At 44.4% G+C, this 25,165-nt stretch overlaps 1 protein-coding gene across 1 annotated transcript in view; it reads right to left on the minus strand.

Moving 5' to 3' along the window:
- Window positions 1–25,165, minus strand: part of LOC143983303 (cytokine receptor-like factor 2) — a 59,407-nt gene that overhangs the window by 6,768 nt on the left and 27,474 nt on the right. Inside the window, exon 5 of the mRNA XM_077482828.1 lies at window positions 7,892–7,976. Coding sequence (XP_077338954.1) covers window positions 7,892–7,976 — 85 coding nt within the window. The remainder of the gene's footprint in view (window positions 1–7,891; window positions 7,977–25,165) is intronic.

Here is a 25,165-nt window from a genome sequence, read left to right on the forward strand (position 1 = left end):
AAAGTAGACACCCCAAGGAAGTTGTGGAGAGGCATGTTGAGCCCATTAAATATTTTTTTTTGTCCCAAGTGATTGAATAATGACACAAAAAAAAAAGTTTACAAAAAGTTGTCACTAAATGATATATTGCTCACACATGCCATAGTTATATGTGGAATTGCACCCCAAAATATATTCTGCTGCTTCTCCTGAGTACGGGGATACCACATATGTGGGACTTTTTGGGAGTCTAGCCGCGTACGGCACCCCAAAAACCAATCACTGCCTTCAGGATTTCTAAGGGTGCAAATTTTTGATTTCCCTCCTCACTACCTATCACAGTTTCGAAGGCCATAAAATGCCAAAATAGCACAAAACCCCCCCAAATGACCCCATTTTGGAAAGTAGACACCCCAAGCTATTTACTGAGAGGCATGTTGAGTCCATGAAATATTTTATATTTTGCCACAAGTTGCAGGAATTTTACAATTTTTTTTTTTTTTTTTTTGCACAAAGTTGTCACTAAATGATATATTGCTCACACATGCTATGGGCATAAGTCAAATTACACCCCAAAATAAATTCTGCTGCTTCTCCCGAGTACGAGGATACCACATGTGGGGGACTTTTTGGGAGCTTAGCCACATACGGGACCCCGAAAACCAAGCACTGCCTTCTGGATTTAAATATAAAATGCTACCAAAAAAAACTGTTAGCGATCACAGGGATCAGGCCTGACTTTGCGATCGCTGCAGCTTTGTGTTTAGTGTTTTGTAAGTGACAGTGATCGATCGATACTGCACTTGGGTGGGCTGGGCAGAGGGGCAAAACGCAGGTGCCAGCAGGTATCTGGGCTGATCCCGCTAACAATGCGTTTTTTTGGAACCCTAAACTGCTGAGGATGCTAGTATAGATCTGATCAGATCAGATATTAATCTGTTCAGATTCTATACCACTACGGGAGGTGTATGCTTTGAGCGTGGGTGTTAGCGGTACTGGCACTAACCTAGCGCTGCCTGGGGCGACGCAGACCCTGACCCTAAAACCTAATTGATATCACCCGCCGGGTGATCAGGGGGTTAAACCTTTATTGGGTAATAAATGGTGGGTGCCCTGATGCTATAAAAAGCAAACTAACCAGAGTCACCCGTAACACCTGGCGCTATATAAAAACCTGACGGGGAACCTAAATAACTAACTGGCTAACCAGCGTCACCAGTGACACTTATACTGTGATCGCTGGTGAAAGGGTTAACTAGGGGCAATTAGGGGGTTAAAACCATTATTGGGTAGTATATGGGGGTACCTAGCGCTATAAAAACCTGGCGGTGAACCTAAAAAAATAACTAGCTACCTAGCGACACTAGTGACACTAATGCAGCGATCAGAAAAATTATCGCTTAGTGACACTGTCAAAAGGGGGTGAAAGGGTTAACTCTAGGGGCAATCAGGGGGTTAAAACCATTATTGGGTAGTATATCGGGGTACCTAGCGCTATAAAAACCTGGCGGTGAACCTAAAAAAATAACTAGCTACCTAGCGACATCAGTGACACTAATGCAGCGTTCAGAAAAACGATTGCTTAGTGATACTGGCAAAAGGGGGTGAAAGGGTTAACTAGGGGCAATCAGGGGGTTAAAACCATTATTGGGTAGTATATCAGGGTACCTAGCGCTATAAAAACCTGGCGGTGAACCTAAAAAAATAACTAGCTATCTAGCGACACTAGCGACACTAATGCAGCGATCAGAAAAATGATCGCTTAGTGACACTGGCAAAAGGGGGTGAAAGGGTTAACTAGGGGCAATCAGGGGGTTAAAACCATTATTGGGTAGTATATTGGGGTACCTAGCGCTATAGAAACCTGGCGGTGAACCTAAAAAAATAACTAGCTACCTAGCTACACTAGCGACACTAATGCAGCGATCAGAAAAATGATCGCTTAGTGACACTGGCAAAAGGGGGTGAAAGGGTTAACTAGGGGCAATCAGGGGGCTAAAACCATTATTGGGTAGTATATCGGGGTACCTAGCGCTAGAAAAACCTGGCGGTGAACCTAAAAAAATAACTAGCTACCTAGCGACACTAGCGACACTAATGCAGCGATCAGAAAAATTATCGCTTAGTGACACTGGCAAAAGGGGGTGAAAGGGTTAACTAGGGGCAATCAGGGGGTTAAAACCATTATTGGGTAGTATTTCGGGGTACCTAGCGCTATAAAAACCTGGCGGTGAACCTAAAAAAATAACTAGCTACCTAGCGACACTAGCGACACTAATGCAGCGATCAGAAAAATGATCGCTTAGTGACACTGGCAAAAGGGGGTGAAAAGGGTTAACTAGGGGCAATCAGGGGGTTAAAACCATTATTGGGTAGTATATCGGGGTACCTAGCGCTATAAAAACCTGGCGGTGAACCTAAAAAAATAACTAGCTACCTAGCGACACTAGCGACACTAGCGACACGGGGGGGGGCGATCGGGGGGGGGGCGATCGGGGGTGGGGTTTGTGTGCCTGTGTGTGGCTACATGTCAGTGTAGTGTTTGGTGCACTTACTTTCTGTCTTCTCCTCGTAGTCCGGTCAAAAAGACCGCCCCGAGGAGAATGACATCACTTCCTCCCTGCCTGTGTATACAATACAAAGTGGGAGGAAGCTTCTCATTCGCCAGGAGCGATCGAGAGGGGATGGCCAGAAACCAACAGCCATCCCCTCATCCCGGATCGCTCCTGCAGCGAAACGGACCGCCGTATCCAGCGGGAGGGGGTCCGATCGGACCCCCCACCCGCTGGAAGGCAAGCACGTACATGTACGTGCTTGTGCCTGTACATGCCATTGCGATGACGTACAATGGCAATACGGCGGTCCTTAAGTGGTTAAAGATTTTACACTTTTTATGCTCCTTCCACTTTGCATTAGTTAACTGCTCTAATTCAAAGACCCTCATCAAGAGGAAATTGACAATTATATTTTTAGTTTTAAGGGATGTAGGGCAGACTAGCACTCCCTGTGACACTTAGCACAGTCTTTTCAATTTAGTACAGTTGCTAATACAATCCAGGCGGTGTACACAGTATCTAATACAGTGTGTACAGTTTCTACTAAACTTCTGGTGGTGTACACAGTATCTAATACAGTGTAGTGTGGTGTTGCAAAACAGAATATACATCATACCCGGTTGCCACCAAGGAGAGGCAGTGGCTCACAGGCCACTAAAAGAGGGCAAGCAGCCTCTGTGTCTACAGTCAACAGTACTGGTCGTGGACATGGTGCATCCTCTGCAGGTGGCCGTGGGGCATGCTTGTCCTTTTTTTCTGCCGCTGGCCGTGTTATTGAGCCAGAACATGCAGAAGAGTTGGTGTCGTGGATAACAAAGCCATCCTATTCCTCTGTGACCCAGGCTCAGTGTAGTTTGCCTTCCAATGCAGCTGCCAAAGTGGCCTATTCCACCAGCTTCTTGTCCATAATCACTCCTTCCGTAGCCTGACTAACCTTCATGCACAGAGGAGTCCCCGGAATTATTCAACCACAGTGTTGGGTACATTCTGCTGGAGGATGCGCAGCGATTTGAAGGCTCCGATGTTGGCTCCCAGGTTGAGGAAGGGAGTAACGTGAGCCTAGAGAGAGAGGGTGCCCAAGAAGGACAAGAAGCTGCCAGTCATGTTCCCCCAGCTGCAGCATACTGCCAAGCTTGCTCCAGTGATGAGGAGGGAGGGGATGATGAGGTCACTGACTATAGTTGGGTGCCTGAGAGAAGAGAGGAGGAAAAGGAGGCACCACTCCAATGAGGCACTTGAGGCAGAACAGTGGGAGGAAGAGGAGGACTTCCTTACCTCTCAAGGCCCTCTTTATCCACATAGCATTCCTGCGGGCCCACCAAATACATAGGAAGAAGAGGAGGAGGATTGTGTCAGCATGGATGTACAGGATAATACAGCAGCAGTCTTCAAGGGAGGGTTTTTAGTTCTCAGAAGCCCAAGGAGTTGTACGTGGCTGATTGGCGGTAGTTATGGATCATGTGATCCTTAGTGACCCAGAGGACTCAGAATCAAATACCTCTGCAAACTTATACTGCATGGCCTCCCTGATTCTGCAAAGCCTGTGAAAGGACCCTAGGATTCGTAGCATCAAGAAGAGGGGTCATTACTGGCTGGCAACCCTTCTTGATCCATGTTGATCCACGTTACAAGGGTAAGGTTGAAGATCTTATCCTGCCTTTGCAGAGGAAGCAGAGGATGAAACATCTTCAGGAGGCCTCGAAGAAAGGTTTGTGCAACACATTTCCAGACCTTGGGAGGTTACAATTTCCTGGTGTTGGACAATGTGTTGCTGAGGCTTCGTTCAGTCAGAGGAAGAGTGGTGGAGAAGGTGGCCAGCTGACTGATGCCTTTAAACAATTTTCCAGTCCTCAGTGCCAAGGTCTGATAAGTTAAAACAACCATCGCCAGTGTCTGCATTACATGGTGCAGGAATATCTGGGGGCAAGAGCAGGAGACCTTTCCAACAGAGCATCCACTGGGTTACTGGGTCTTGAGGATGGACCACTGGCCAGAACTTGCTCAATATGCAGTTGAGCTACTGGCCTGCCCTGCATTCAGCGGGCTTTCTGAACGCACATTCAGTGCTGCTGGAGGGTTTGTAGTGGATCAAAGAGTGTGCCTGTCCACAGACTCCATTGATTGGCTCACATTCATGAAAATGAATTTGTCATGGATCAGCAGCTACCAAGCACCCGAAGCTGATTTCACTGATTGAATTTGCTATGGATGTGGGATCCCTTGAAGATTGCCTAGGCTGACTATCCTATTCCTCCTCAATCATGATTATGCTAGCTTCCAACAATATTTTTGGCTTAGGGCACCACCACCCAAGGCCCAATTTTTCTGCCCCTGTTTAACAGGGACATGTAATTACAATTTTTGATCTAATATTTCACAGCAGGGGCCATTCTTGCACCCAACAAGAGTATCTGTGAGAGGTTACAGTGTTGTGGCACCACCACCACCAGCCACAGTCCAATTTTTCTGCCCCTGTTTAACAGGGGCATTTAATTACAATTCTCTACATAATATTTTACAGCAGGGCCCATTCATGCGCCCACCAAGAGTAACTGTGAGGGCCTACAGTATTCCCCCACGCCATTTTTTTTAAATGTGGGTGTGAGGTTCCCCTTAATATCCATATCAGACCCAAAGGGCCTGGTAATGGACTGGGGGGGGGGACCCATGTCGTTTTTTTCAATGATTTTCATCTATATTGCTGGGGCCCAACAATACATTACAGCCGAGAGTAGTTTTAAATTACATTTTTTCCTTTAGAAATGTAATTTTGTTGTGGTATTGTTCTAAACATGGGAAAACATGCGCTACTTTACAGGCATGCTAAGGACACCCCCAGGCACCATATTTAAATTTCATTTTTATTGTTTCGCATTAAGCATTATTAAAATCACTGCTCCTGAAAAATCCACAGTTTTTAAAACTTTTTTTTGCATTGATACATATCCCCTGGGGCAGGAACCGGGTCCCCAAACACTTTTTATGGCAATAATTATGCATATAGGTTCGTGTCCCATAGACTTTCCCCAGACACATTTTTTGTCTGTTTGCATGTTCTACTGCGAACCGAACTGAGGAGTGTTTAGCTCATTCTTATTGAGCATCTATGAGGCATCCTTAAACAGAAAGTGGAGGAGCACAAGGTCTCTAACATTACCAGCTCCGTGATGTCATTATGGAGGAGTGGGAGAGGACTCCAGTGGCAACCTGTGAAGCTCTAGTAAACTCCATACCCAAGAGGGGTAAGGCAGTGCCAGAAAATCATGGTGGCTATACAAAATAGTGACACTTTGGGCTCCATCTGGACATGTTCACTTTTGTTGCCAGCAGTTTAGACATTAATGGCTGTGTTTCAAGTTATTTTGAGGGTACAGCAAATTGACACTGTTATACAAGCTGTACTCTCAACTACTTTACATTGTAGCAAAGTGTAATTTCTTCAGTGTTGACACATGAAAAGATATAATAAAATATTTACAAAAATGTGAGGGGTGTACTCACTTTTGTGAGATACTGTAAATATAAATATATATATATATATATATATATATATATATATATATATATATACAGTGGTGTGAAAAAGTGTTTGCCCCCTTCCTCATTTCCTGTTCCTTTGCATGTTTGTCACACTTAAGTGTTTCGGAACATCAAACCAATTTAAACAATAGTCAAGGACAACACAAGTAAACACAAAATGCAATTTGTAAATGAAGGTGTTTATTATTAAAGGTGAAAAAAAAATCCAAACCATCATGGCCCTGTGTGAAAAAGTGATTGCCCCCTAAACCTAATAACTGGTTGGGCCACCCTTAGCAGCAACAACTGCAACCAAGCGTTTGCGATAACGTGCAATGAGGCTTTTACAGCGTCCTGGAGGAATTTTGGCCCACTCATCTTAGCAGAATTGTCCTAATTCAGTTACATTAGAGGGTTTTCGAGCATGAACGGCCTTTTTAAGGTCATACCACAACATCTCAATAGGATTCAGGTCAGGACTTTGGCTAGGCCACTCCAAAGTCTTAATTTTGTTTTTCTTCAGCCATTCGGTGGTGGACTTGCTGGTGTGTTTAGGATCATTGTCCTGCTGCAGAACCCAAGTTCGTTTCAGCTTGAGTACACGAACAGATGGTCGGACATTCTCCTTCAGGATCTCTTGGTAGACAGCAGAATTCATAGTTCCTTTTATCACGGCAAGTCTTCCAGGTCCTGAAGCAGCAAAACAGCCCCAGACCATCACACTACCACCACCATATTTTACTGTTGGTATAATGTTCTTTTTCTGAAATGCAGTGTTCCTTCTACGCCAGATATACTTGGACACACACCTTCCAAAGAGTTCCACTTTTGTCTCATCGGTCCACAGAATGTTGTCCCAAAAGTCTTGGGGATCATCAAGATGTGTTGTGGAGAAATTGAGACGAGCTTTGATGTTCTTTTTGCTCAGCAGTGGTTTTCTCCTTGGAACTCTGCCATGCAGGCCATTTTTGCCCAGTCTTTTCCTGATGGTGGAGGCATGAACGCTGACCTTAACTGAGGCAAGTGAGGCCTGCAGTTCCTTGGATGTTGTTGTGGGGTCTTTTGTGACCTCTTGGATGAGTCGTTGCTGCGCTCTTGGGGTAATTTTGGGTGGCCAGCCACTCCTGGGAAGGTTCACCACTGTTCCATGTCTTCGCCATTTGTGGATAATGGCTCTCACTGTGGCTCGCTGGATTCCCAAAGCTTTGGAAATGGCTTTATAACCCTTTCCAGACTGATAGATCTCAATTACTTTCTTTCTCAATTGTTCCTGAATTTCTTTGGGTCTCGGCATGATGTGTAGCTTTTAAGGATCTTCTGGTGGACCTTACTGTGTCAAGCAGCTCCTATTTAAGTGATGCCTTGATTGTGAACAGGTGTGGCAATAATCAGGCCTGGGTGTGGCTAGAGAAATTGAACTCAGGTGTGGACAACCACAGTTATAGTATGTTTTAACAAGGGGGGCAATCACTTTTTCACACAGGGCCATGATGGTTTGGATTTTTTTTCACCTTTAATAATAAACACCTTCATTTACAAATTGCATTTTGTGTTTACTTGTGTTGTCCTTGACTATTGTTTAAATTGGTTTGATGTTCCGAAACACTTAAGTGTGACAAACATGCAAAGGAACAGGAAATGAGGAAGGGGGCAAACACTTTTTCACACCACTGTATATATATATATATATACACACTACTTTTTTTTTTCCATTTAGTACTGTGCTTTGAGATCCCCTTGAGATCTTTTCTATACCTCTATAGTGCAAAAATAACCTTACTCCTTTAAGATCAATCTTCTTCCCTGATTTAGAACACTTATATAGTTGTAAATGTTACCTGTAAGTATCCATTGTGACTGTCGTATAGGTCATAAAATGCATTTTTTGGATCAGGTATTGTAGGCAACACACATTTCTTCACCCTGTTAAAAGGAAAGACAGAAAAATAAATATATGACACATTATGAAAGACATTTTAGTTTTATCTGTTCCAGACACGTTGCTGATCTTACAAGCATTGGTTTCGAAGCATCCTGTCTGCTTTTGTGCTAAAAGTCTTTATCTTTCATTACACATGCCAGAGCTTAGTACATGATATCATTAGGCTCAGAATATACGATTTAGAATGCTTGGGATTTAAATGCATTCACACAATGGTTCTCTGACCAAAAACACCTTCTGAAAGATCCCCCTCAAAAAACAAAACATAAAAAATTATTAAATTATTTAACATTTTATTTTATTTTAATATTTAAAATTATTAAATTTATTCCAATAAGATTATAATGATTGCAGCTACAGAGCGTTTTCTGAATAAGGAATGTAATATTACCTTTTATGCACTTTGTATCCTTCAGTCTGTAATTGAGGGCAGTGTGAAGCGTATGACAGTGGGCAGTATATGCAGGAGAGAAGTGTAAAGGGTATGACAGTGAGTAGTATATGCAGGAGAGGAGTGTCAAGGGTATGACCAGTAGGGATGAGCTGAACACCCCCCGGTTCGGTTCGCACCAGAACTTTCGAACGGACTGAAAATTTGTGCAAACTTTAGAACCCCATTGAAGTCTATGGGAATTGAACGTTCAAAATAAAAAGTGCTAATTTTAATGGCTAATATGCAAGATATTATCCTAAAAAGGGTTTGGGGACCTGGCTCCTGTCCCAGGGGACATGGGTCAATGCAAAAATGTTTTTTAAAAACGGCCGTTTTTTCGGGAGCACTGATTTTAATGACGATTAAAGTGAAAAAAAAGTGAAATATTCCTTTAAATATCATGCCTGGGGGGTGTCTATAGTATGCCTGTGAAATGCCACATGTTTCCCATGTTTAGAACAGTCCCTGCACAAAATGACATTTAACGGAAAAAAAGTCATTTAAAACTGTTTGCGGTTTTAATGTCATGTCTGGTTCCAGCAATATGGATGAAAATCATTGAGAAAAAAAATGGCATTGGTAGCCCCCCTGCCCATTACCAGGCCCTTTGGGTCTTGTACGTCTATTAACCACTTAAGGACCAGGCCTCTTTTTCAGATTTGGTGTTTACATGTTTAAAACAGTTTTTTTTGCTAGAAAATTACTTAGAACCCCCAAACATTTTATATTGTTTTTTTTTCTAACACCCTAGAGAATAAAATGGCGGTCATTGAAATACTTTTTTTCACACTGTATTTGCGCAGCGGTCTTACAAGCGCACTTTTTTTGGAAAAAATTCACTTTTTTGAATAAAAAAATAAGACAACAGTAAAATTAGCCCAATTTTTTTTAGATTGTGAAAGATAATGGTACGCCGAGTAAATTGATACCGAACATGTCACGCTTCAAAATTGCGCCCACTCGTGGAATGGCGTCAAACTTTTAGCCTCAAAAATCTCCATAAGCGACATTTAAAAAATTCTACAGGTTGCATTTTTTGCGATACAGAGGAGGTCTAGGGCTAGAATTATTGCTCTTACTCTACCGATCGCGGCGATACCTCACATGTGTGGTTTGACCACCGTTTTCATATGTGGGCGCTACTCACGTGTGCGTAAGCTTGTCGTGACGGGGTGTTTGGGGCATGTGGATGGCTGGGAGTGAACATCTTTCAATGGTCCAACAGCTGGGGCAATGAAATTTGCCTGCTATAATCGGACATGGGTGTACTGCTAGCAGAGTGCCCGCAAGCACTTGGCTGTGACACACCTAATTCTGGCTTTTGAGGACCTGCCACTGAGAAACCGCACATTGCACAAACTCACGGAAAGGGGCCGAGTCTACCAACTGAAAAAGGAGCAGTTGAAGTGCTAGCATTCAACCGTTGGGCATATGGATGGCTGGGATTCAACTTCTTTCGACGGTCCAGCAGCTGGGGCAGGGAAATTTGCCTGCTACAATTGGACGTCAGTGTACTGCTAGCAGAGTGCTCGCAAGTACTTGGCTGTGACACACCTAATTCTACACCTTCATTCCTCTCAGTGCAGGTTTCAGAGAAGACTAAAGGTCTAGTCAGGGCCGCTGATAGAAATCATGGGGCCCCGTACAGCCTACCTGACGGGGCCCCCTTCAGCTCCACCCTGGCCCCGCCCCTAGTCCCTCCTCCAGCCCCACCCCTGGTCCCACCCATTGCCCCTCCCCAGACCCCGCCTTGAAACAAAGTGTAGGTTTGTCTACAAGTGATATTTGTTTTTCTCCAGTCAGTTATAGGTCTGATTATCCCAAAAAAAAATTCTGTTTTCAGATGAGAACAGACATTAATATCTATATGTAATACAAACCCTTAATGAATAAATAAAATGGTAATTTAAAAAAATTAGGGTAGCGCCATCATGTGTTCTAGGAACATAAATTACACATCTAACTTGTTGACTATTTATTACACTTTTGAAGCACCAGGACAATGACACGTGACACTGATGACAGATGGCACTGATACGTGGCAATGATGACACTTATACGTGGCACTGATGACAGGTGGCACTGATGACAGATGGCACTAATATGTGGCACTGATGACACGTGGCACTAATACGTGGCACTGATGACACGTAGCACTAATACGTGGCACTGAAGACACGTGGCACTAATACGTGGCACTGATGACAGATGGCACTAATACGTGGCACTAATACGTGCCACCGATGACAGATGGCACTAATACATGGCACCGATGACGCGTGACACTGATGACAGATGGCACTGATAAGTGGCATTGATGACACGTGACACTGACAACAGATGGCACGTGACACTGACAGGTGGCACTGATGACAAATGGCACTGATACGTGGCACTGATGACACGTGGCACTGATGACACGTGGCACTGACGACAGGTGGCACTGACGACAGGTGGCACTGACAGGTAGCACTGGGGTGGATGGCACTGGGGGCAGGTAGCACTGGGGTGGATGGCACTGGGGCAGGTAGCACTGGGGTGGATGGCACTGGGGCAGGTAGCACTGGGGTGGATGGCACTGGGGTGGATGGCACTGGGGCGGATGGCACTGGGGTGGATGGCACTGGGGCGGATGGCACTGGGGCAGATGGCACTGGGGCGGATGGCACTGGGGCAGATGGCACTGCTGGGGGCGGATGGCACTGCTGGGGGGTACAAAATTGCTTAAGATTTTTAAAATAAAGGATTGTAATCATTATAAGTATGACAAAAATACACACCTCACCTTGTCCCCAACTTCAAGATCGCCCGGCCCCTGCTCTCTCTGCTTCTGGTTAGTCATGTGTAGAGAGAGAGAGGATTGGGCATATCACTCCGCAGCATAACCTTTCTATGTTAATGCTGTGTGCGGTGTGCGATGTGCGGAGCGGGTGCAGAAGATGTATTCCTCCGCGCCCGAAAAAGAAGAGAGTCCCCCCCCACTACAGGCAGCCGCATACACATAGCGTATAACACATATTGAAAAAAAAAAAAAAAAACTGTACCGACGGGGTGGGGGGTGGATGGTGTGCTGGAGGTAGAGGGGATTATGGCTGGATGTTCCATGATCGTGGAGGAGGAACTTTTTTTTTTTTTTTTTTTTTTTTATATACACAATTTTTGGCAGTTAGGTTGCCCGGGCCCCCCTGCTGGTCAGGCCCGGTACAGCAGGGCCAGATGTACTGGCCTATCAGCGGCCCTGGGTCTAGTGGGGTTAGAGATCCTAGCTGATGAGGAGCAAGGAGAGGTCCGCTTTGTTCTTTGGTGTGGGTCTTTAAAGAGGAGGGCCGTTTAAAAAAAATAATAATTAAAAGTCAGCAGCTGCAAACACTGCAGCTGCTGACTTAATAAGCACACTTACCTGTACAGGGGCGGGGGGCGGATGGCACTGCTGGGGGGTACAAAATTGCTTAAGATTTTTAAAATAAAGGATTGTAATCATTATAAGTATGACAAAAATACACACCTCACCTTGTCCCCAACTTCAAGATCGCCCGGCCCCTGCTCTCTCTGCTTCTGGTTAGTCATGTGTAGAGAGAGAGAGGATTGGGCATATCACTCCGCAGCATAACCTTTCTATGTTAATGCTGTGTGCGGTGTGCGATGTGCGGAGCGGGTGCAGAAGATGTATTCCTCCGCGCCCGAAAAAGAAGAGAGTCCCCCCCCACTACAGGCAGCCGCATACACATAGCGTATAACACATATTGAAAAAAAAAAAAAAAAACTGTACCGACGGGGTGGGGGGTGGATGGTGTGCTGGAGGTAGAGGGGATTATGGCTGGATGTTCCATGATCGTGGAGGAGGAACTTTTTTTTTTTTTTTTTTTTTTTTTTATATACACAATTTTTGGCAGTTAGGTTGCCCGGGCCCCCCTGCTGGTCAGGCCCGGTACAGCAGGGCCAGATGTACTGGCCTATCAGCGGCCCTGGGTCTAGTGGGGTTAGAGATCCTAGCTGATGAGGAGCAAGGAGAGGTCCGCTTTATTCTTTGGTGTGGGTCTTTAAAGAGGAGGGCCGTTTAAAAAAAATAATAATTAAAAGTCAGCAGCTGCAAACACTGCAGCTGCTGACTTAATAAGCACACTTACCTGTACAGGGCGCCCGCGATGTCGGCCGCCCGAGGCCGACCCATCCCTCGGCTCTCGGGTCCCGGCGCCGCCATTCCTTCTAAGGGAAACGGGCAGTGGAGCCTTACGGCTTCACTGCCCGTTTCCTACTGCGCATGTGCAGCGCTTTGTGAATGGGACGCGCTGTGTTCTGGAACACACAGTTCCCAGAACACAGCACGACCTATTACCCTATAGACAACGCGACGAGGAGAGAAGAAAGAAGATCTCCGCGGAGGAGGAAGAGGAAGATTAGGATTATGTGCCTAGCAACAGGCATTTCTGGTAAGTAAAAAAACTATTTTTTTTTCTTTTTTTTTTTTTTTAGATTTTTTTGTAATTTTTTATATTTTTTTTTTCAGGGTGGCCCTCCATTTTAAGGTACGCTTGCCAACGAGCTGCATGGCAGGTCAACATATGTCTGGTCAAGCATGTGGTGCCCAAGCGGCTGATGTTTTGGCCACACGAGACATGTTGGAATAACGTGCAGAGGCAGCGCCCTGCACAGGCGGAGCTCTGCAGTGTGATTTAGTCAGTGTGCTGCCCCTAAGCTGGCCCCCGGAGGGCATCCTGCCTCGTTGGAGATGTGCCTCCTCCTCTTCCTTTCTCCTATCAGGCACCCACGTGGAGTCAGTGACCTCATCATCCCCTCCCTCTTCCTCACTGGAGCAAACCTGGCAGTATGCTGCAGCTGGTGGAATATGACTGCCAGATTGCTGTCCTTCTTGAGCATCCCCTCTCTCTGCGCTCATGCTACCTCCTTCCTCTAGCTGGGTATCATCATCAGAGCCTTCAAAACGCTGGGCATCCTCCTGGAGCATGCACCCAACACTGTGCTCAAACAGTTCGGGGGACTCTTCAGGAGGACATGGTGGGTCTAGGGAAGGAGTGGCTGATGACATTGAAACGAAGGAAGAGGACACGTTGGAAGCTGCTTTGCTAGCACCCTGAGCCTGGGTGAGAGAGGATGAGGAGGGCTTGGTCATCCACTCTACCAAGTATTCAGCATGATGCGACTCAACACGCCCAGCTGCCGAAAATAAGGACAAGCGTGTCCCATGGCCACGTGCTGATGATGATGCACCGCGTCCACGACCAGCACTGTTGTCTCTAGACACAGAGCCCGTTTGACCTCTTTTATTGGCTCGTGACTGTCTGCCTCTTCTTGTTGGCCTCGACAGAACACCAGTAATACGGTAACTTCAGGTGTATATTGTGCTGGAGGCACACAACACCCACTGTAAGTGCTGCAGATGCCTGTATTACAGAACACCAGTAATAAAGGGTAGCTTCAGGTGTATATTGTGCTGGAGACACACAACGTCCACTTTAACTCCTGCAGATGCCTGTATTACAGAACACCAGTAATAAAGGGTAGCTTCAGGTGTATACTGTGCTGGAGGCACACAACACCCACTGTAAGTGCTGCAGATGCCTGGACTACAGAACACCAGTAATAAAGGGTAGCTTCAGGTGTATATTGTGCTGGAGACACACAACACCCACTTTAACTCCTGCAGATGCCTGTATTACAGAACACCAGCAATAAGGGGTATCTTCAAGTGTATACTGTGCTGGAGGCACACAACACCCACTTTAACTCCTGCAGATGCCTGTATTACAGAACACCAGTAATAAAGGGTAGCTTCAGGTGTATATTGTGCTGGAGGCACACAACACCCACTGTAAGTGCTGCAGATGCCTGGACTACAGAACACCAGTAATAAAGGGTAGCTTCAGGTGTATATTGTGCTGGAGACACACAACACCCACTTTAACTCCTGCAGATGCCTGTATTACAGAACACCAGTAATAAAGGGTAGCTTTGGGTGTATATTGTGCTGGAGGCACACAACACCCAATTTAACTGCTGCAGTATTACAGAACACCAGTAATAAAGGGTAGCTTCAGGTGTATATTGTGCTGGAGGCACACATCACCCAATTTAACTGCTGCAGATGCCTGTATTACAGAACACCAGCAATAAGGGGTATCTTCAGGTGTATACTGTGCTGGAGGCACACACCACCCACTTTAACTCCTGCAGATGCCTGTATTACAGAACACCAGTAATAAAGGGTAGCTTCGGGTGTATATTGTGCTGGAGGCACACAACACCCAATTTATCCGTTGCAGATGCCTGTATTACAGAACACCTGTAATAAAGGGTAGCTTCAGGTGTATATTGTGCTGGAGGCACACAACACCCACTTTAACTCCTGCAGATGCCTGTATTACAGAACACCAGCAATAAGGGGTATCTTCAGGTGTATACTGTGCTGGAGGCACACAACACCCACTTTAACTCCTGCAGATGCCTGCATTACAAAACACTAGCAATAAGGGGTATCTTCAGGTGTATACTGTGCTGGAGGCACACAACACCCACTTTAACTCATGCAGTTGCCTGTATTACAGAACACTATTAATAAAGGGTATCTTCAGGTGTATACTGTGCTGGAGGCACACAACACCCACTTTAACTCCTGTCAATGCCTGTATTACAGAACACCAGTAATAAAGGGTAGCTTCAGGTGTATATTGTGCTGGAGGCACACAACACCCACTGTAAATGCTGAAGATGCCTGTATTACAGAACACCAGCAATAAGGGGTATCTTCAGGTGTATACTGTGCTGGAGGCACACAACACCCCCTTTAACTCCTGCAGATGCCTGTATTACAGAACACCAGCAATAAGGGGTATCTTCAGGTGTATACTGTGCTGGAGGCACACAACACCCACTTTAACTCCTGCAGATTCACAAGAAAAGAACACACTGCTCTCTCCCTGCACGCCGCAACACACTACAAAAGGCCGCCGCGCTGGCGACCTTATATAGTGTGGGGCGTGTACTAAACCCCCTGAGCTATAATTGGCCACAGGCATGCTGCCTGTGGCCAATTATGGCTCTCCTTGCTGCCGGCGATGTGATTGGCCAAGCATGCGGGCTCACAGTGCATGCTTGGCCAATCATGAGCCAGCAATGTACTGCAATGGTGCAGTGCATTGTGGGCCGTGAGCGCCACACAAATATGGTGCAAACAGCCCACAGAGTTGTGGCTTTGCCGAACTGCCGAACAGTCGGTGTTCGATTCGAACATGCGTTCGACCCGAACACCAAGCTCATACCTAATGACCAGGACTGCTGATATAAATCATGGGGCCGCCTACACCCTACCTCAACCCTACCCCTGGCTCTGCCCCAGACCCCACCTTTCTTTCGCCAGCCTGTTATAAATTTGATTATTTCAGATGAAAACTGACCTCTTTAATATCTATAGGCGGACCTGATCTGACCCTCCATTTGCTTCACTATAGAGTGATGAATGTAAACAGACTTGTGTCCATTTACATCCGCCTACCTCCAATACATTGCACTAAACAAAACGGAAAATGATCTGAACTGAACTGAGCTGAACTGTGTAAAGCTGCACGGGTCCACCCTTCTGGCCGGGCCCGGTACAACAGGGCAGGTTGTACTGGCTTATCGGTGGCCCTGTTGCAGAGTATGGCTGGGTATTGCAGAGTATGGCTGGGTATTGCAGAGTATGGCTCCTTATTGCTGGGTATGGTTGGGTATTGCAGAGCATGGCTGGATATTGCTGGGTATGGCAGGGTATTGCTGGGTATGGCAGTTTATGGCAGAGTACTGGCAGGGTATTGCAGGGTATTGCAGAGTATTGCTGGGTATTACAGTGTACAGTATTGGCAGGGTGTTGCAGTATATTGGCAGGGCATTGTAGATTATTGGTAGGGTACTGCAGAGTATTGGCAGGGTATTGCAGAATGTTGTCAGGGTATTGCAGAGTATTGAATGGTATTTCAGAGTATTGCTGGGTATGGCTGGGTATTGCAGAGTATGGCTGGATATTTCTGGGTATGGCAAGGTATTGCTGGGTATGGCAGTTTATGGCAGAGTATTGGCAGGGTATTACAGGGTATTGCAAAGTATTGCTGGGTATTGCAGAGTATTGGCAGGGTATTGCTGGGTATTGCAGAGTATTGGAAGGGCATTGCAGAGTATTGGCAGGGTATTGCTGGGTATTGCAGAGTATTGGCAGGGCATTGCTGGGTATTGCAGAGTATTGCCAGGGTATTGCTGGGTATTGCAGAGCATTGGCAGGGAATTGTTGGGTATTGCAGAGTATTGGCAGGGCATTGCTGGGTATTGCAGAGTATTGGCAGGGTATTGCTGGGTATTGCTGTGGGCCCTACAGATCTGGCCCTCAGCGCTGCTGTCACCGATCTCTCCCCTCTCAGCCCACGTACACGTGGTCGGAGATTTTGGCAACCAAATCCGTCGGATTTTGCCCGTCGGATTTAGTCCGACGGATTGTGTCCGAAACTGTTGCATACACACGGACGGGCCAAGTTGTCTGATTTCGCGGTTGCCAAGAACGCGGTGACGTAAGCCGTGTACGGCGGGACTAGAAAAAGGAAGTTCAGCACCACGTCCGGCACCCTTTGGGCTCCTTCTGCTGATCTCGTGTTTTAGTAGAAGTTTGGTGAAAGACGATCCGCGCTTTTCAGATTAGTGATTCAGATCGCTACTACTCTTCAGTTTGTGCTTGTCTTTGCATATCTGATAATCAGTGCGTGCAATCATTAAGTATTTGCTTCTCATTGTGGACTCTATCTTGGTATAGTACGCTTTGAAAGGCATTTTTTATTGTCTGCTTGCTTCTGCTATTCAGGTCGTCCTTTCAGGCCTTGCTGTTTAGCGTTGCTTTCTGGTGTCCGTTCTGACCACCCGACCGTTTTCCAAACATGTTTCGTCTACGTACTCATCGTACAGTTTGTGCTGTGCAGGGGTTCTTACTTTGACTTTGACACAAGCCAAAGGGCTTGTGTCAAAGTCAAAGTAAGAACCCCTGCACAGCACAAACTGTACGATGAGTACGTAGACGAACCTTCAGGACCTCAAGTTCTCTACAGGCATCTCCCCCCAGGCTCTGGGGATCATTATTCCAGAGACCTGTTCTGCCATCATTCAGCTCCTGCTGAAGGACTATATTATGCTAATTTTTAACCTTAAACATCACATTCTATGTATTTCATGATTGCTAATGTCTTGCATTTCTTTCCTCATTCCCTAATTACCATCATTGCAATATGCTCTAATTCATATGCTCTGTCCCTTTGTCCTCATGCGGATTTGCCTCACTAACTTCCCCACCATGCTCTTCTTGGCCTCTAAAACTATCGTCTAGTCACTTGATAATGTCTTTTGGCAGCTCCATAGTATTGCTTTCCCCTAAACACCCCCTAAAATCTCTACAAATGTGATGTGCGTGCTTCAATTCATGCAAAGTGACCTTTTTATTGTTTTTTGAAGTTGTGCCAAACTCATTAGGAACCCCCCTCTCCCCAACTGTTACCTCAGCTGATAGCGATCTTCTATCTGATGACTTGACCCAACCCAATACACACTCTAAATACCTTTTTCATGATCACATTTATGGAACAATTCACCAAAGCATGTAGTGTAAGGGCCTCAATACTTTCAAATGCTAGTTTTATTTTTGTTAACACATTAATTTTCTTGCTATGTAATAGCAGAATGTCAAAATGTCCTTCCATTTTGTTATTATGACACTTCTTACCTGTCCGGTGGGCTGCCAATAGTGTAACTAAGGAGGGGCTTCACAAAGTATCACACATTATTTAGGCATTCAGCTCTCAATCAAGTGGAGAGGGTTACCTCTCCTAAACATCCCCCTCCTTTTTTATCAAAGGCCCATCAGATGGGGGGGATGGGGGGGGGTTAGGACTCTCATAAGGGGACCTTATACTTTAGGCTTTAAATACTCATTTTAAAAAATGTTATACTAATTTTGTCCAAAAATGTGGGTGTCTAATCTGCATGCAATGTTGATTTTTAAAATTACTAGTTTTTTTTCTTGTGTCACTACACAGTGTTCTTCAATGCCACAGGAATGGCAGACTGTGGCCTCCCACTTTGCCATTTTTCATCAAGTTGTGCCTTTTTCAGCAACAGTGCAAAACTAAGTTCAGAGTAAGATGAGGGGACAGTCTCTTCTTCAGATAATCTTATTATGTTGTGGGTCTGCTACACACACACCTTCTTTTTCTTAACTAATGCGTAGTGCATTACTGATCTAAATCATGCTCATTTTCAGCACCATGGCAGGAAATTGATTGTCCAAATTTACACATCACTGTGGGTGCTTTTTACTAAAGGCACATCCACTATGCACTAGAAGTGCACTGCAAAAGTACACCTGAAACTGCACTTGGAGTGCAAAGTGGAGTTGCCTTTAGTAAATCACACTCCTTCTCAGCACAAACTAAAATTTCACTACAAATACATTTTAATCCCAATGAAAAAGGAAGCCACACATTGTTGAGAATTAAACTTTTTAATACAAGCACATTCATATGTGCGTTTAGTAAAGGTTTTTACAACAAACCAAGATATTTTGGGTATCCAAAACCCAGTTTAATCATATTTATTTTTTACTTGTTTTTTTGTGTAAACAGGCATGTATCAAACCGTAAAATACAGAACACAGGAACTTACAAAGTTCAACTTGGAAAAGTGAAGACAATATCAGAAATGAGTATGTACAAACTCAAGGCTGATATTGCCTTCATCACATGGGGTGTGACCCCTGAAAAATACAAATTTGGAAGATGCACACAGTGTGTCAACATGTGCTATCTCCCATCATGGGGATCAATGTCCATGCTTTGGGGCTGCAACCCCTTCATCTCAGACACTTTCCACAAAACATGTACATTGATCCCCCATGATGTGAGATAGCACATGTTTACACACTGCATCTTCCAAATTTTGAATTATGGGGGCTAAAATAAAACATCAGCCATGGATAAAACCTAAGTTAAGACCAGAGGAGAAGGAAATCCCTATATTTGTAAAAACAACTTTAAAAACCTGGGATCAGGGGCGGACTGACAACCCATGGGGCCCCCGGGCAATAGGAGATTATGGGGCCCCCAGGCAATCAGAGATTATGGGGCCATATAGTATACACAAACACACACACAGTATACATTCACACACACAGTACACACAGACACGTTTCTATTGGCTGAGAAGGTACTGGAGAGGTGGGGCAGCTATAATCTCAGGATTTACATACTGTCCCTGGTTTTACTGAGGCTGGCAACCCTGATGGGGCCCCCTAGTGGCATGGGGCCCTCGGGCAGTGCCCGAGTAGCCCAATGGTCAGTCCACCCCTGTCTGGGATGATATGATAAAAAAAAGAAAATTATCTTCCTTAATAGGTCCTATGACTCCATTATTTGCCAATTCCGAATTTAAACCAGCTTTAAAGGATAATACCTTTTTGAAATGGAACATGGAAGAACATGAATGGATAATACAAATTCTGAGTGATGGAAATGTGCCAACATTTCAGGAATTGGGGCAAGAATATAAAAATAAATGGTTTCAGTATTTGCAACTGAGGGCATTTATTGACCCAATAAAGACAATGATTAATAGACCATTAACCATATTTGAACAAATAGCAATAGATAAAGACAAAACAAATAAGAAATTAGCTAAGATATATAACCTACGGTATTACTCCCTGGTGGGGATATTAAAAAAATAGTAGGAATAAGAAAATGGGAGGAAGAAATGGGACAGGAGTTGACAGAGAAAGAATGGGAAGAGATATTTGAAAGAATATATAAAACACCCATAGCTATTAAGTATCAAGAAAAAAATTATAAAATGATATTAAGATGGTATAGGAGCCCAGTGCTTATGAATAGAATAAATAAAGAGAACTCTGAACTCTGTTGGAGGTGTAAGAATGAAAAGGGTACTCTAGAGCATATTTGGTACAGTTGTTGGAAGATAAAAATATTTTGGGGTAAGATAATAGAAATATATCAGAAGATGACAGGTATAAGAATAAATCTTGATATAAAGACAGTATTATTCTCCCATACATTTGAAAAATTAAAACAAAAAGAGATGGAATTTTTGTACCAAATGACTACAGTGGCTAAAACCGTAATAGCACGTAAATGTAAAAAAGAAGAGGCGCCAACAATAATAGAGTGGAATTATGAGATGAGCGAAGTATGTTTCATGGAAAAACAAATTAGACAAGAAGGATATGTAGAGAAACAGATCTCAAAATATTGGAAAAAATGGGAGGAATTGAATACCTTGGGAAAAATGTGGGAATTCATGTAAGAAAGGGGGAAGGGGATTGGATGGGGTAGTATTGATAAGATTTTGAATGTTTTATTATTATATATTTTTTTTTTGTTTCTTTATTTATGGGCAATGTTTTATAATGAGGTGAAATTTGAATGGTAAATATTAAATGTATGTCTTAAAATATAAAATAAAGAGAAATGTAAAACAAATTTTGAATTATGCAATATACACCTTTTTTTAAAAAAAATAATAAAATAAAACCCTATCTAGTTTTTTCATTTTCACACTCTCCCCAAAACATCAATGATGTTCTTCATTTTATTTTTAACATCATTGATGTTTTGTTGTACAATTTCCAAATCCCTATTGCACCCCATTATCTCCCCGATCAAGATCTGGGCACTTTCACTGGTAAAACGGGAATCTTCCTCCACATCACCTAGAAAACAAACAAACAAACACACCATGTACTCCAAATATGGTGATATACATTGATGAGCTTACCGGAAACTGTGTTCTCCGACACTCACCTGTTGTTGTGACAATTTGGCCAACCTCCACGATCTCTCCTTCTTCCTCCTCCTCCTGCTCCTGCTCCTCTGTTTCTTCTTTTGGAAGTTGCCCTTCTTTGGGAGGGGTGTGGTCCCTGGTGTCCTCATGGTCCCTGGTGTTCTCATACTTCCCGAGTCTTCTCTCCCCTATGAGAATGTAAACAAAGATTAATTAGCACACAGAGGGCATAAATAGGAATATGAAACATTGCTTGGAAGTGTTGTACAATTGTTTTTTTGGGCCGAGTTACAAGGTGAGAACATTATTGGGGCCACTTTGTTAAGCTGGAATACTTCCCTGCAGAACGATGTTTCATACGAACGAACAAAACCATGACCTTGAAAGTGGCCATTTTAAAATGCACAACATGAAATCAAAGCACATGGAGCATGTATGCAAGCAACAATAATCATATGAACACACGACAACTACTTACTTTTTTTTAAGAACACGCTTGATCCTTAGGTACTGCTCATGCTCCCTCAGTTTCAGGTCTGACCAGCATTTTCTCAGTTGATCCTTGGTTCGGCGTACCCCAAAATTCTTCAGAAGACTCTTCACAACTTTCTTCATGATCTTGGCCTTTCTGATATTTGGGTTTGGGTAAGGTCCATACTTCCCATCATAGTCGGTCCTGTTCAATATGTCGAGCATCTCCAACATCTCTCCAAAATACATATTTGAGGCCTTAAATCTTGTCTTCCTGGATCGGGATGCTTCAGGCTCCGGGCTTTCCTCACCCTCCTCCTCGTTAGTGGAACTATTATTGCGCACCTGCGTTCTCTCCGCCATGTGCTCTCCCCACTGCGTGGGAAATGAAGGGGCAGGGAATAGTCTGGAAAGAACGTCAGGGGCAGGCGGAGTTTCACGCATACGCACTGTATATAAAACGCCACACATGTGTATCATCCGTACGATCTGGGAGGAGAGTGTGAGTCACGGACGCGGCGAACGTCGAAACGAAGGTAACATTTTTAAATTTGTGCTTCACTAGACTAGACTGCTTGTATCTAGGCCGCTGTTGGGACAAGATTAGGAGGGATTTTAATTGCATTATTAGTATTTGAGGGTTTGTCTTGTGTTGTGTCTTGCAGACAAAATGGACCCATTCAACAATCCCAACTTTATGGGGCTATTCCTCGAGCTCTACATGGAGATGCCCTGCTTGTGGCAGTTCCACAACAAATTTTATTATGACAGATCAAAGAGGAACGCAGCACTGGAGAAACTGCTTGCTTTGGTGCAGATCAGGGTCCCCACGGCAGACATGACATATCTGAATCGCAAAATTGTGGCCATGAAGTTTACATTTTTCAGGGAGAGAAAGAAGCACCTGGAGTCCTTGAGAGCAGGAGATCCAGATGCTGTTTACTACCCCAGGATGGTGCACTTTGACAGGCTGCATTTTCTGGTAGACCAAGGGGTACCCAGGCCACCACTCAGGCCACCACTCTCCAGGCTTCCTCCAAGGCATCCTTCACCCCCAGCTGAGGCTTCTGATGTACAACCTGGGCCTTCCAGGCAGCACCATGTGGTGGGGCCCAGCTTGAGACAGGTATTGCATTGTTGAAAATATTTCTTGTGTTACATTTAATGATGTTAACTACATGTTCTTATTGATCAGTAAGTTGTGATTTCTCCAAGTGGTTTACATCTCAATAGACAGTAGTGACCAAAAATGATTGGGATGGGAAAGAAAAATGCTGGTGTCAGAATGATAGTCTGTTCTATTTGGTAACAGTCAAATAGCAAAAGCCAGGAGCACAAAATGTTGTGATTGATGATCAAAAAACTAAAACTATGTCCCCTTTTCATACACAGGAAGACCTCAGTCAGGGGGAGGCTGTGGCAAGTGGCAGCCAGGAGGTCGACCAACGCCCTCCTCCTCCTGTCCCAGCTACAGGAGCCCAGCCACAGCCTGGAAGGATGCCCGGTGGGAAGTCCCAAAGGAAGACCAGAGAGTGATGGCCTGGGATGAGTCTGGTGTGCCAGAAGATGCAGCCTCTTCAAGATCACCATCCTGGGGACAGAAATGGCATCTGAATTTCCTGCTCTCTAGGACTTCTCTCCCTGAGATATCTACTCCTCAGGCCACCAATTTTTTTATATCTCATTTAGTCATGTCTGCCCTGGGGGCCAAAGACTGCACCAAAGTTAAGAAGTTTCTCCAGTGCTGCGTTCCTAGTTTTATTTTCGAGCAAAAAAAAAAAATTTTATTTTTGTTTGATGAAATACTTGTGTAATGTGAGTTTATTTGTGAGCAGGCAGGTACATTTCCAAAATACAAAGTGAAATAAATAACAAGGGGTACCAACACTAAACAACCTCCTGTAGATTAAAAAAGAAAAAGAAAATCTAAAAAATACAATAATGTTGTTGTTGTAAGTTTACACCCAAAAATAAAAAGTAAAAAAAAAGGAGAAATGAGCAGTGTCTTTAACCTCTTTCAGACCGGACCATTTTGCTGGTCAAAGACCAGACCACTTTTTGCGATTCGGCACTGCGTCGCTTTAACTGACAATTGCGCCGTCGTGCGACGTGGCTCCCAAACAAAATTGACGTCCTTTTTTTCCCACAAATAGAGCTTTCTTTTGGTGGTATTTGATCACCCCTGCGGTTTTTATTTTTTGCGCTATAAACAAAAATAGAGCGACAATTTTGAAAAAAACGCATTATTTTTTACTTTTTGTTATAATAAATATCCCCCAAAAATATATAAAAAAACATTTTTTTCCCTCAGTTTAGGCCGATACGTATTCTTCTACATATTTTTGGTAAAAAAAATCGCAATAAGCGATTATTGATTGGTTTGCGCAAAAGTTATAGCGTTTACAAAATAGGGATAGTTTTATAGCATTTTTATTAATAATTTTTTGTTTTTATTTTTTTTTACTAGTAATGGTGGCGATCAGCGATTTTTATTGTGACTGCGACATTGTGGGGGACCCATCGGACATTTTTGACACATTTTTGGGACCATTGTCATTTATACAGTAATCACTGCTATATAAATGCAGTGATTCCTGTGTAAATGACACTGGCAGTGAAAGGGTTAACCAGTGGGTGGCAGTGTAGGGGTTAAGTGTTCCTAGGGGTGTGTTACTAACTGTTGGGTTGGGTTGGGCTTTCATTTAGTGAACACTGATCTCTGCTCCAATCACATGGAGCAGAGATCAGCGTCACTAGTTGCTAGGCAGAATGGAGAAATGCTGTTTACACGGCATTTCCTCCATTCAGCCGTCCCCTGAGACGATCGCGGGTATGCCCGCGGCGATCGAGTCCGCGGGTCCCGCGACCGGACTCACTGGGGTCCCGACCAGCGCGGGAGCGCGCCGACGGCGGCACACTCCCGATGGCAGGGCGGCATTGAAGATTGGACGTACATGTACGCCAATATGCCTGCCCGTGCCATTCTGTCGACGTACATCGTCGTGCGCTGGTCAGGAAGTGGTTAAAGGAGATTTTTAGGGAATCCCCCCCCCCAAAAAACATCCAAAAAAAAAACATTGTGTAGATGTGACTTAAACTAAAATTGTATTGCTGAAATGGTTAAAAAAGAGTAATGAAATCCGTTCGGGAGAAGTGTGTGTGACTATGAGCATCAAAAGAAGTTGGTTCTTTCAGCATTGTAAAGAACAAGAGAATGCGCTTGATGAATGATTTTTTAACATTGCAGCGTGACGAATGTGCTATATCGCTTACGAGCAGTAGTTTTACCTGAATGAGCGCTTCCGTGTCGGAATTTGAATGTGAGCATGCGTGGCACTTGGTCCGATGAAAATGCTCTACACATGATCGGATTAGGTCCGTCCGGCCCAGTTGGTCGGGAAATCTTTCCAACATGTTGGAAAATTGGGTCGGACGGAGATTCGGACG

The sequence above is a fragment of the Lithobates pipiens genome, unplaced genomic scaffold, assembly GCF_037356315.1.
Source record: "Lithobates pipiens isolate NorthernLeopardFrog02 unplaced genomic scaffold, aLitPip1_a1.2 Scaffold_16, whole genome shotgun sequence".
NCBI lineage: Eukaryota > Metazoa > Chordata > Amphibia > Anura > Ranidae > Lithobates > Lithobates pipiens.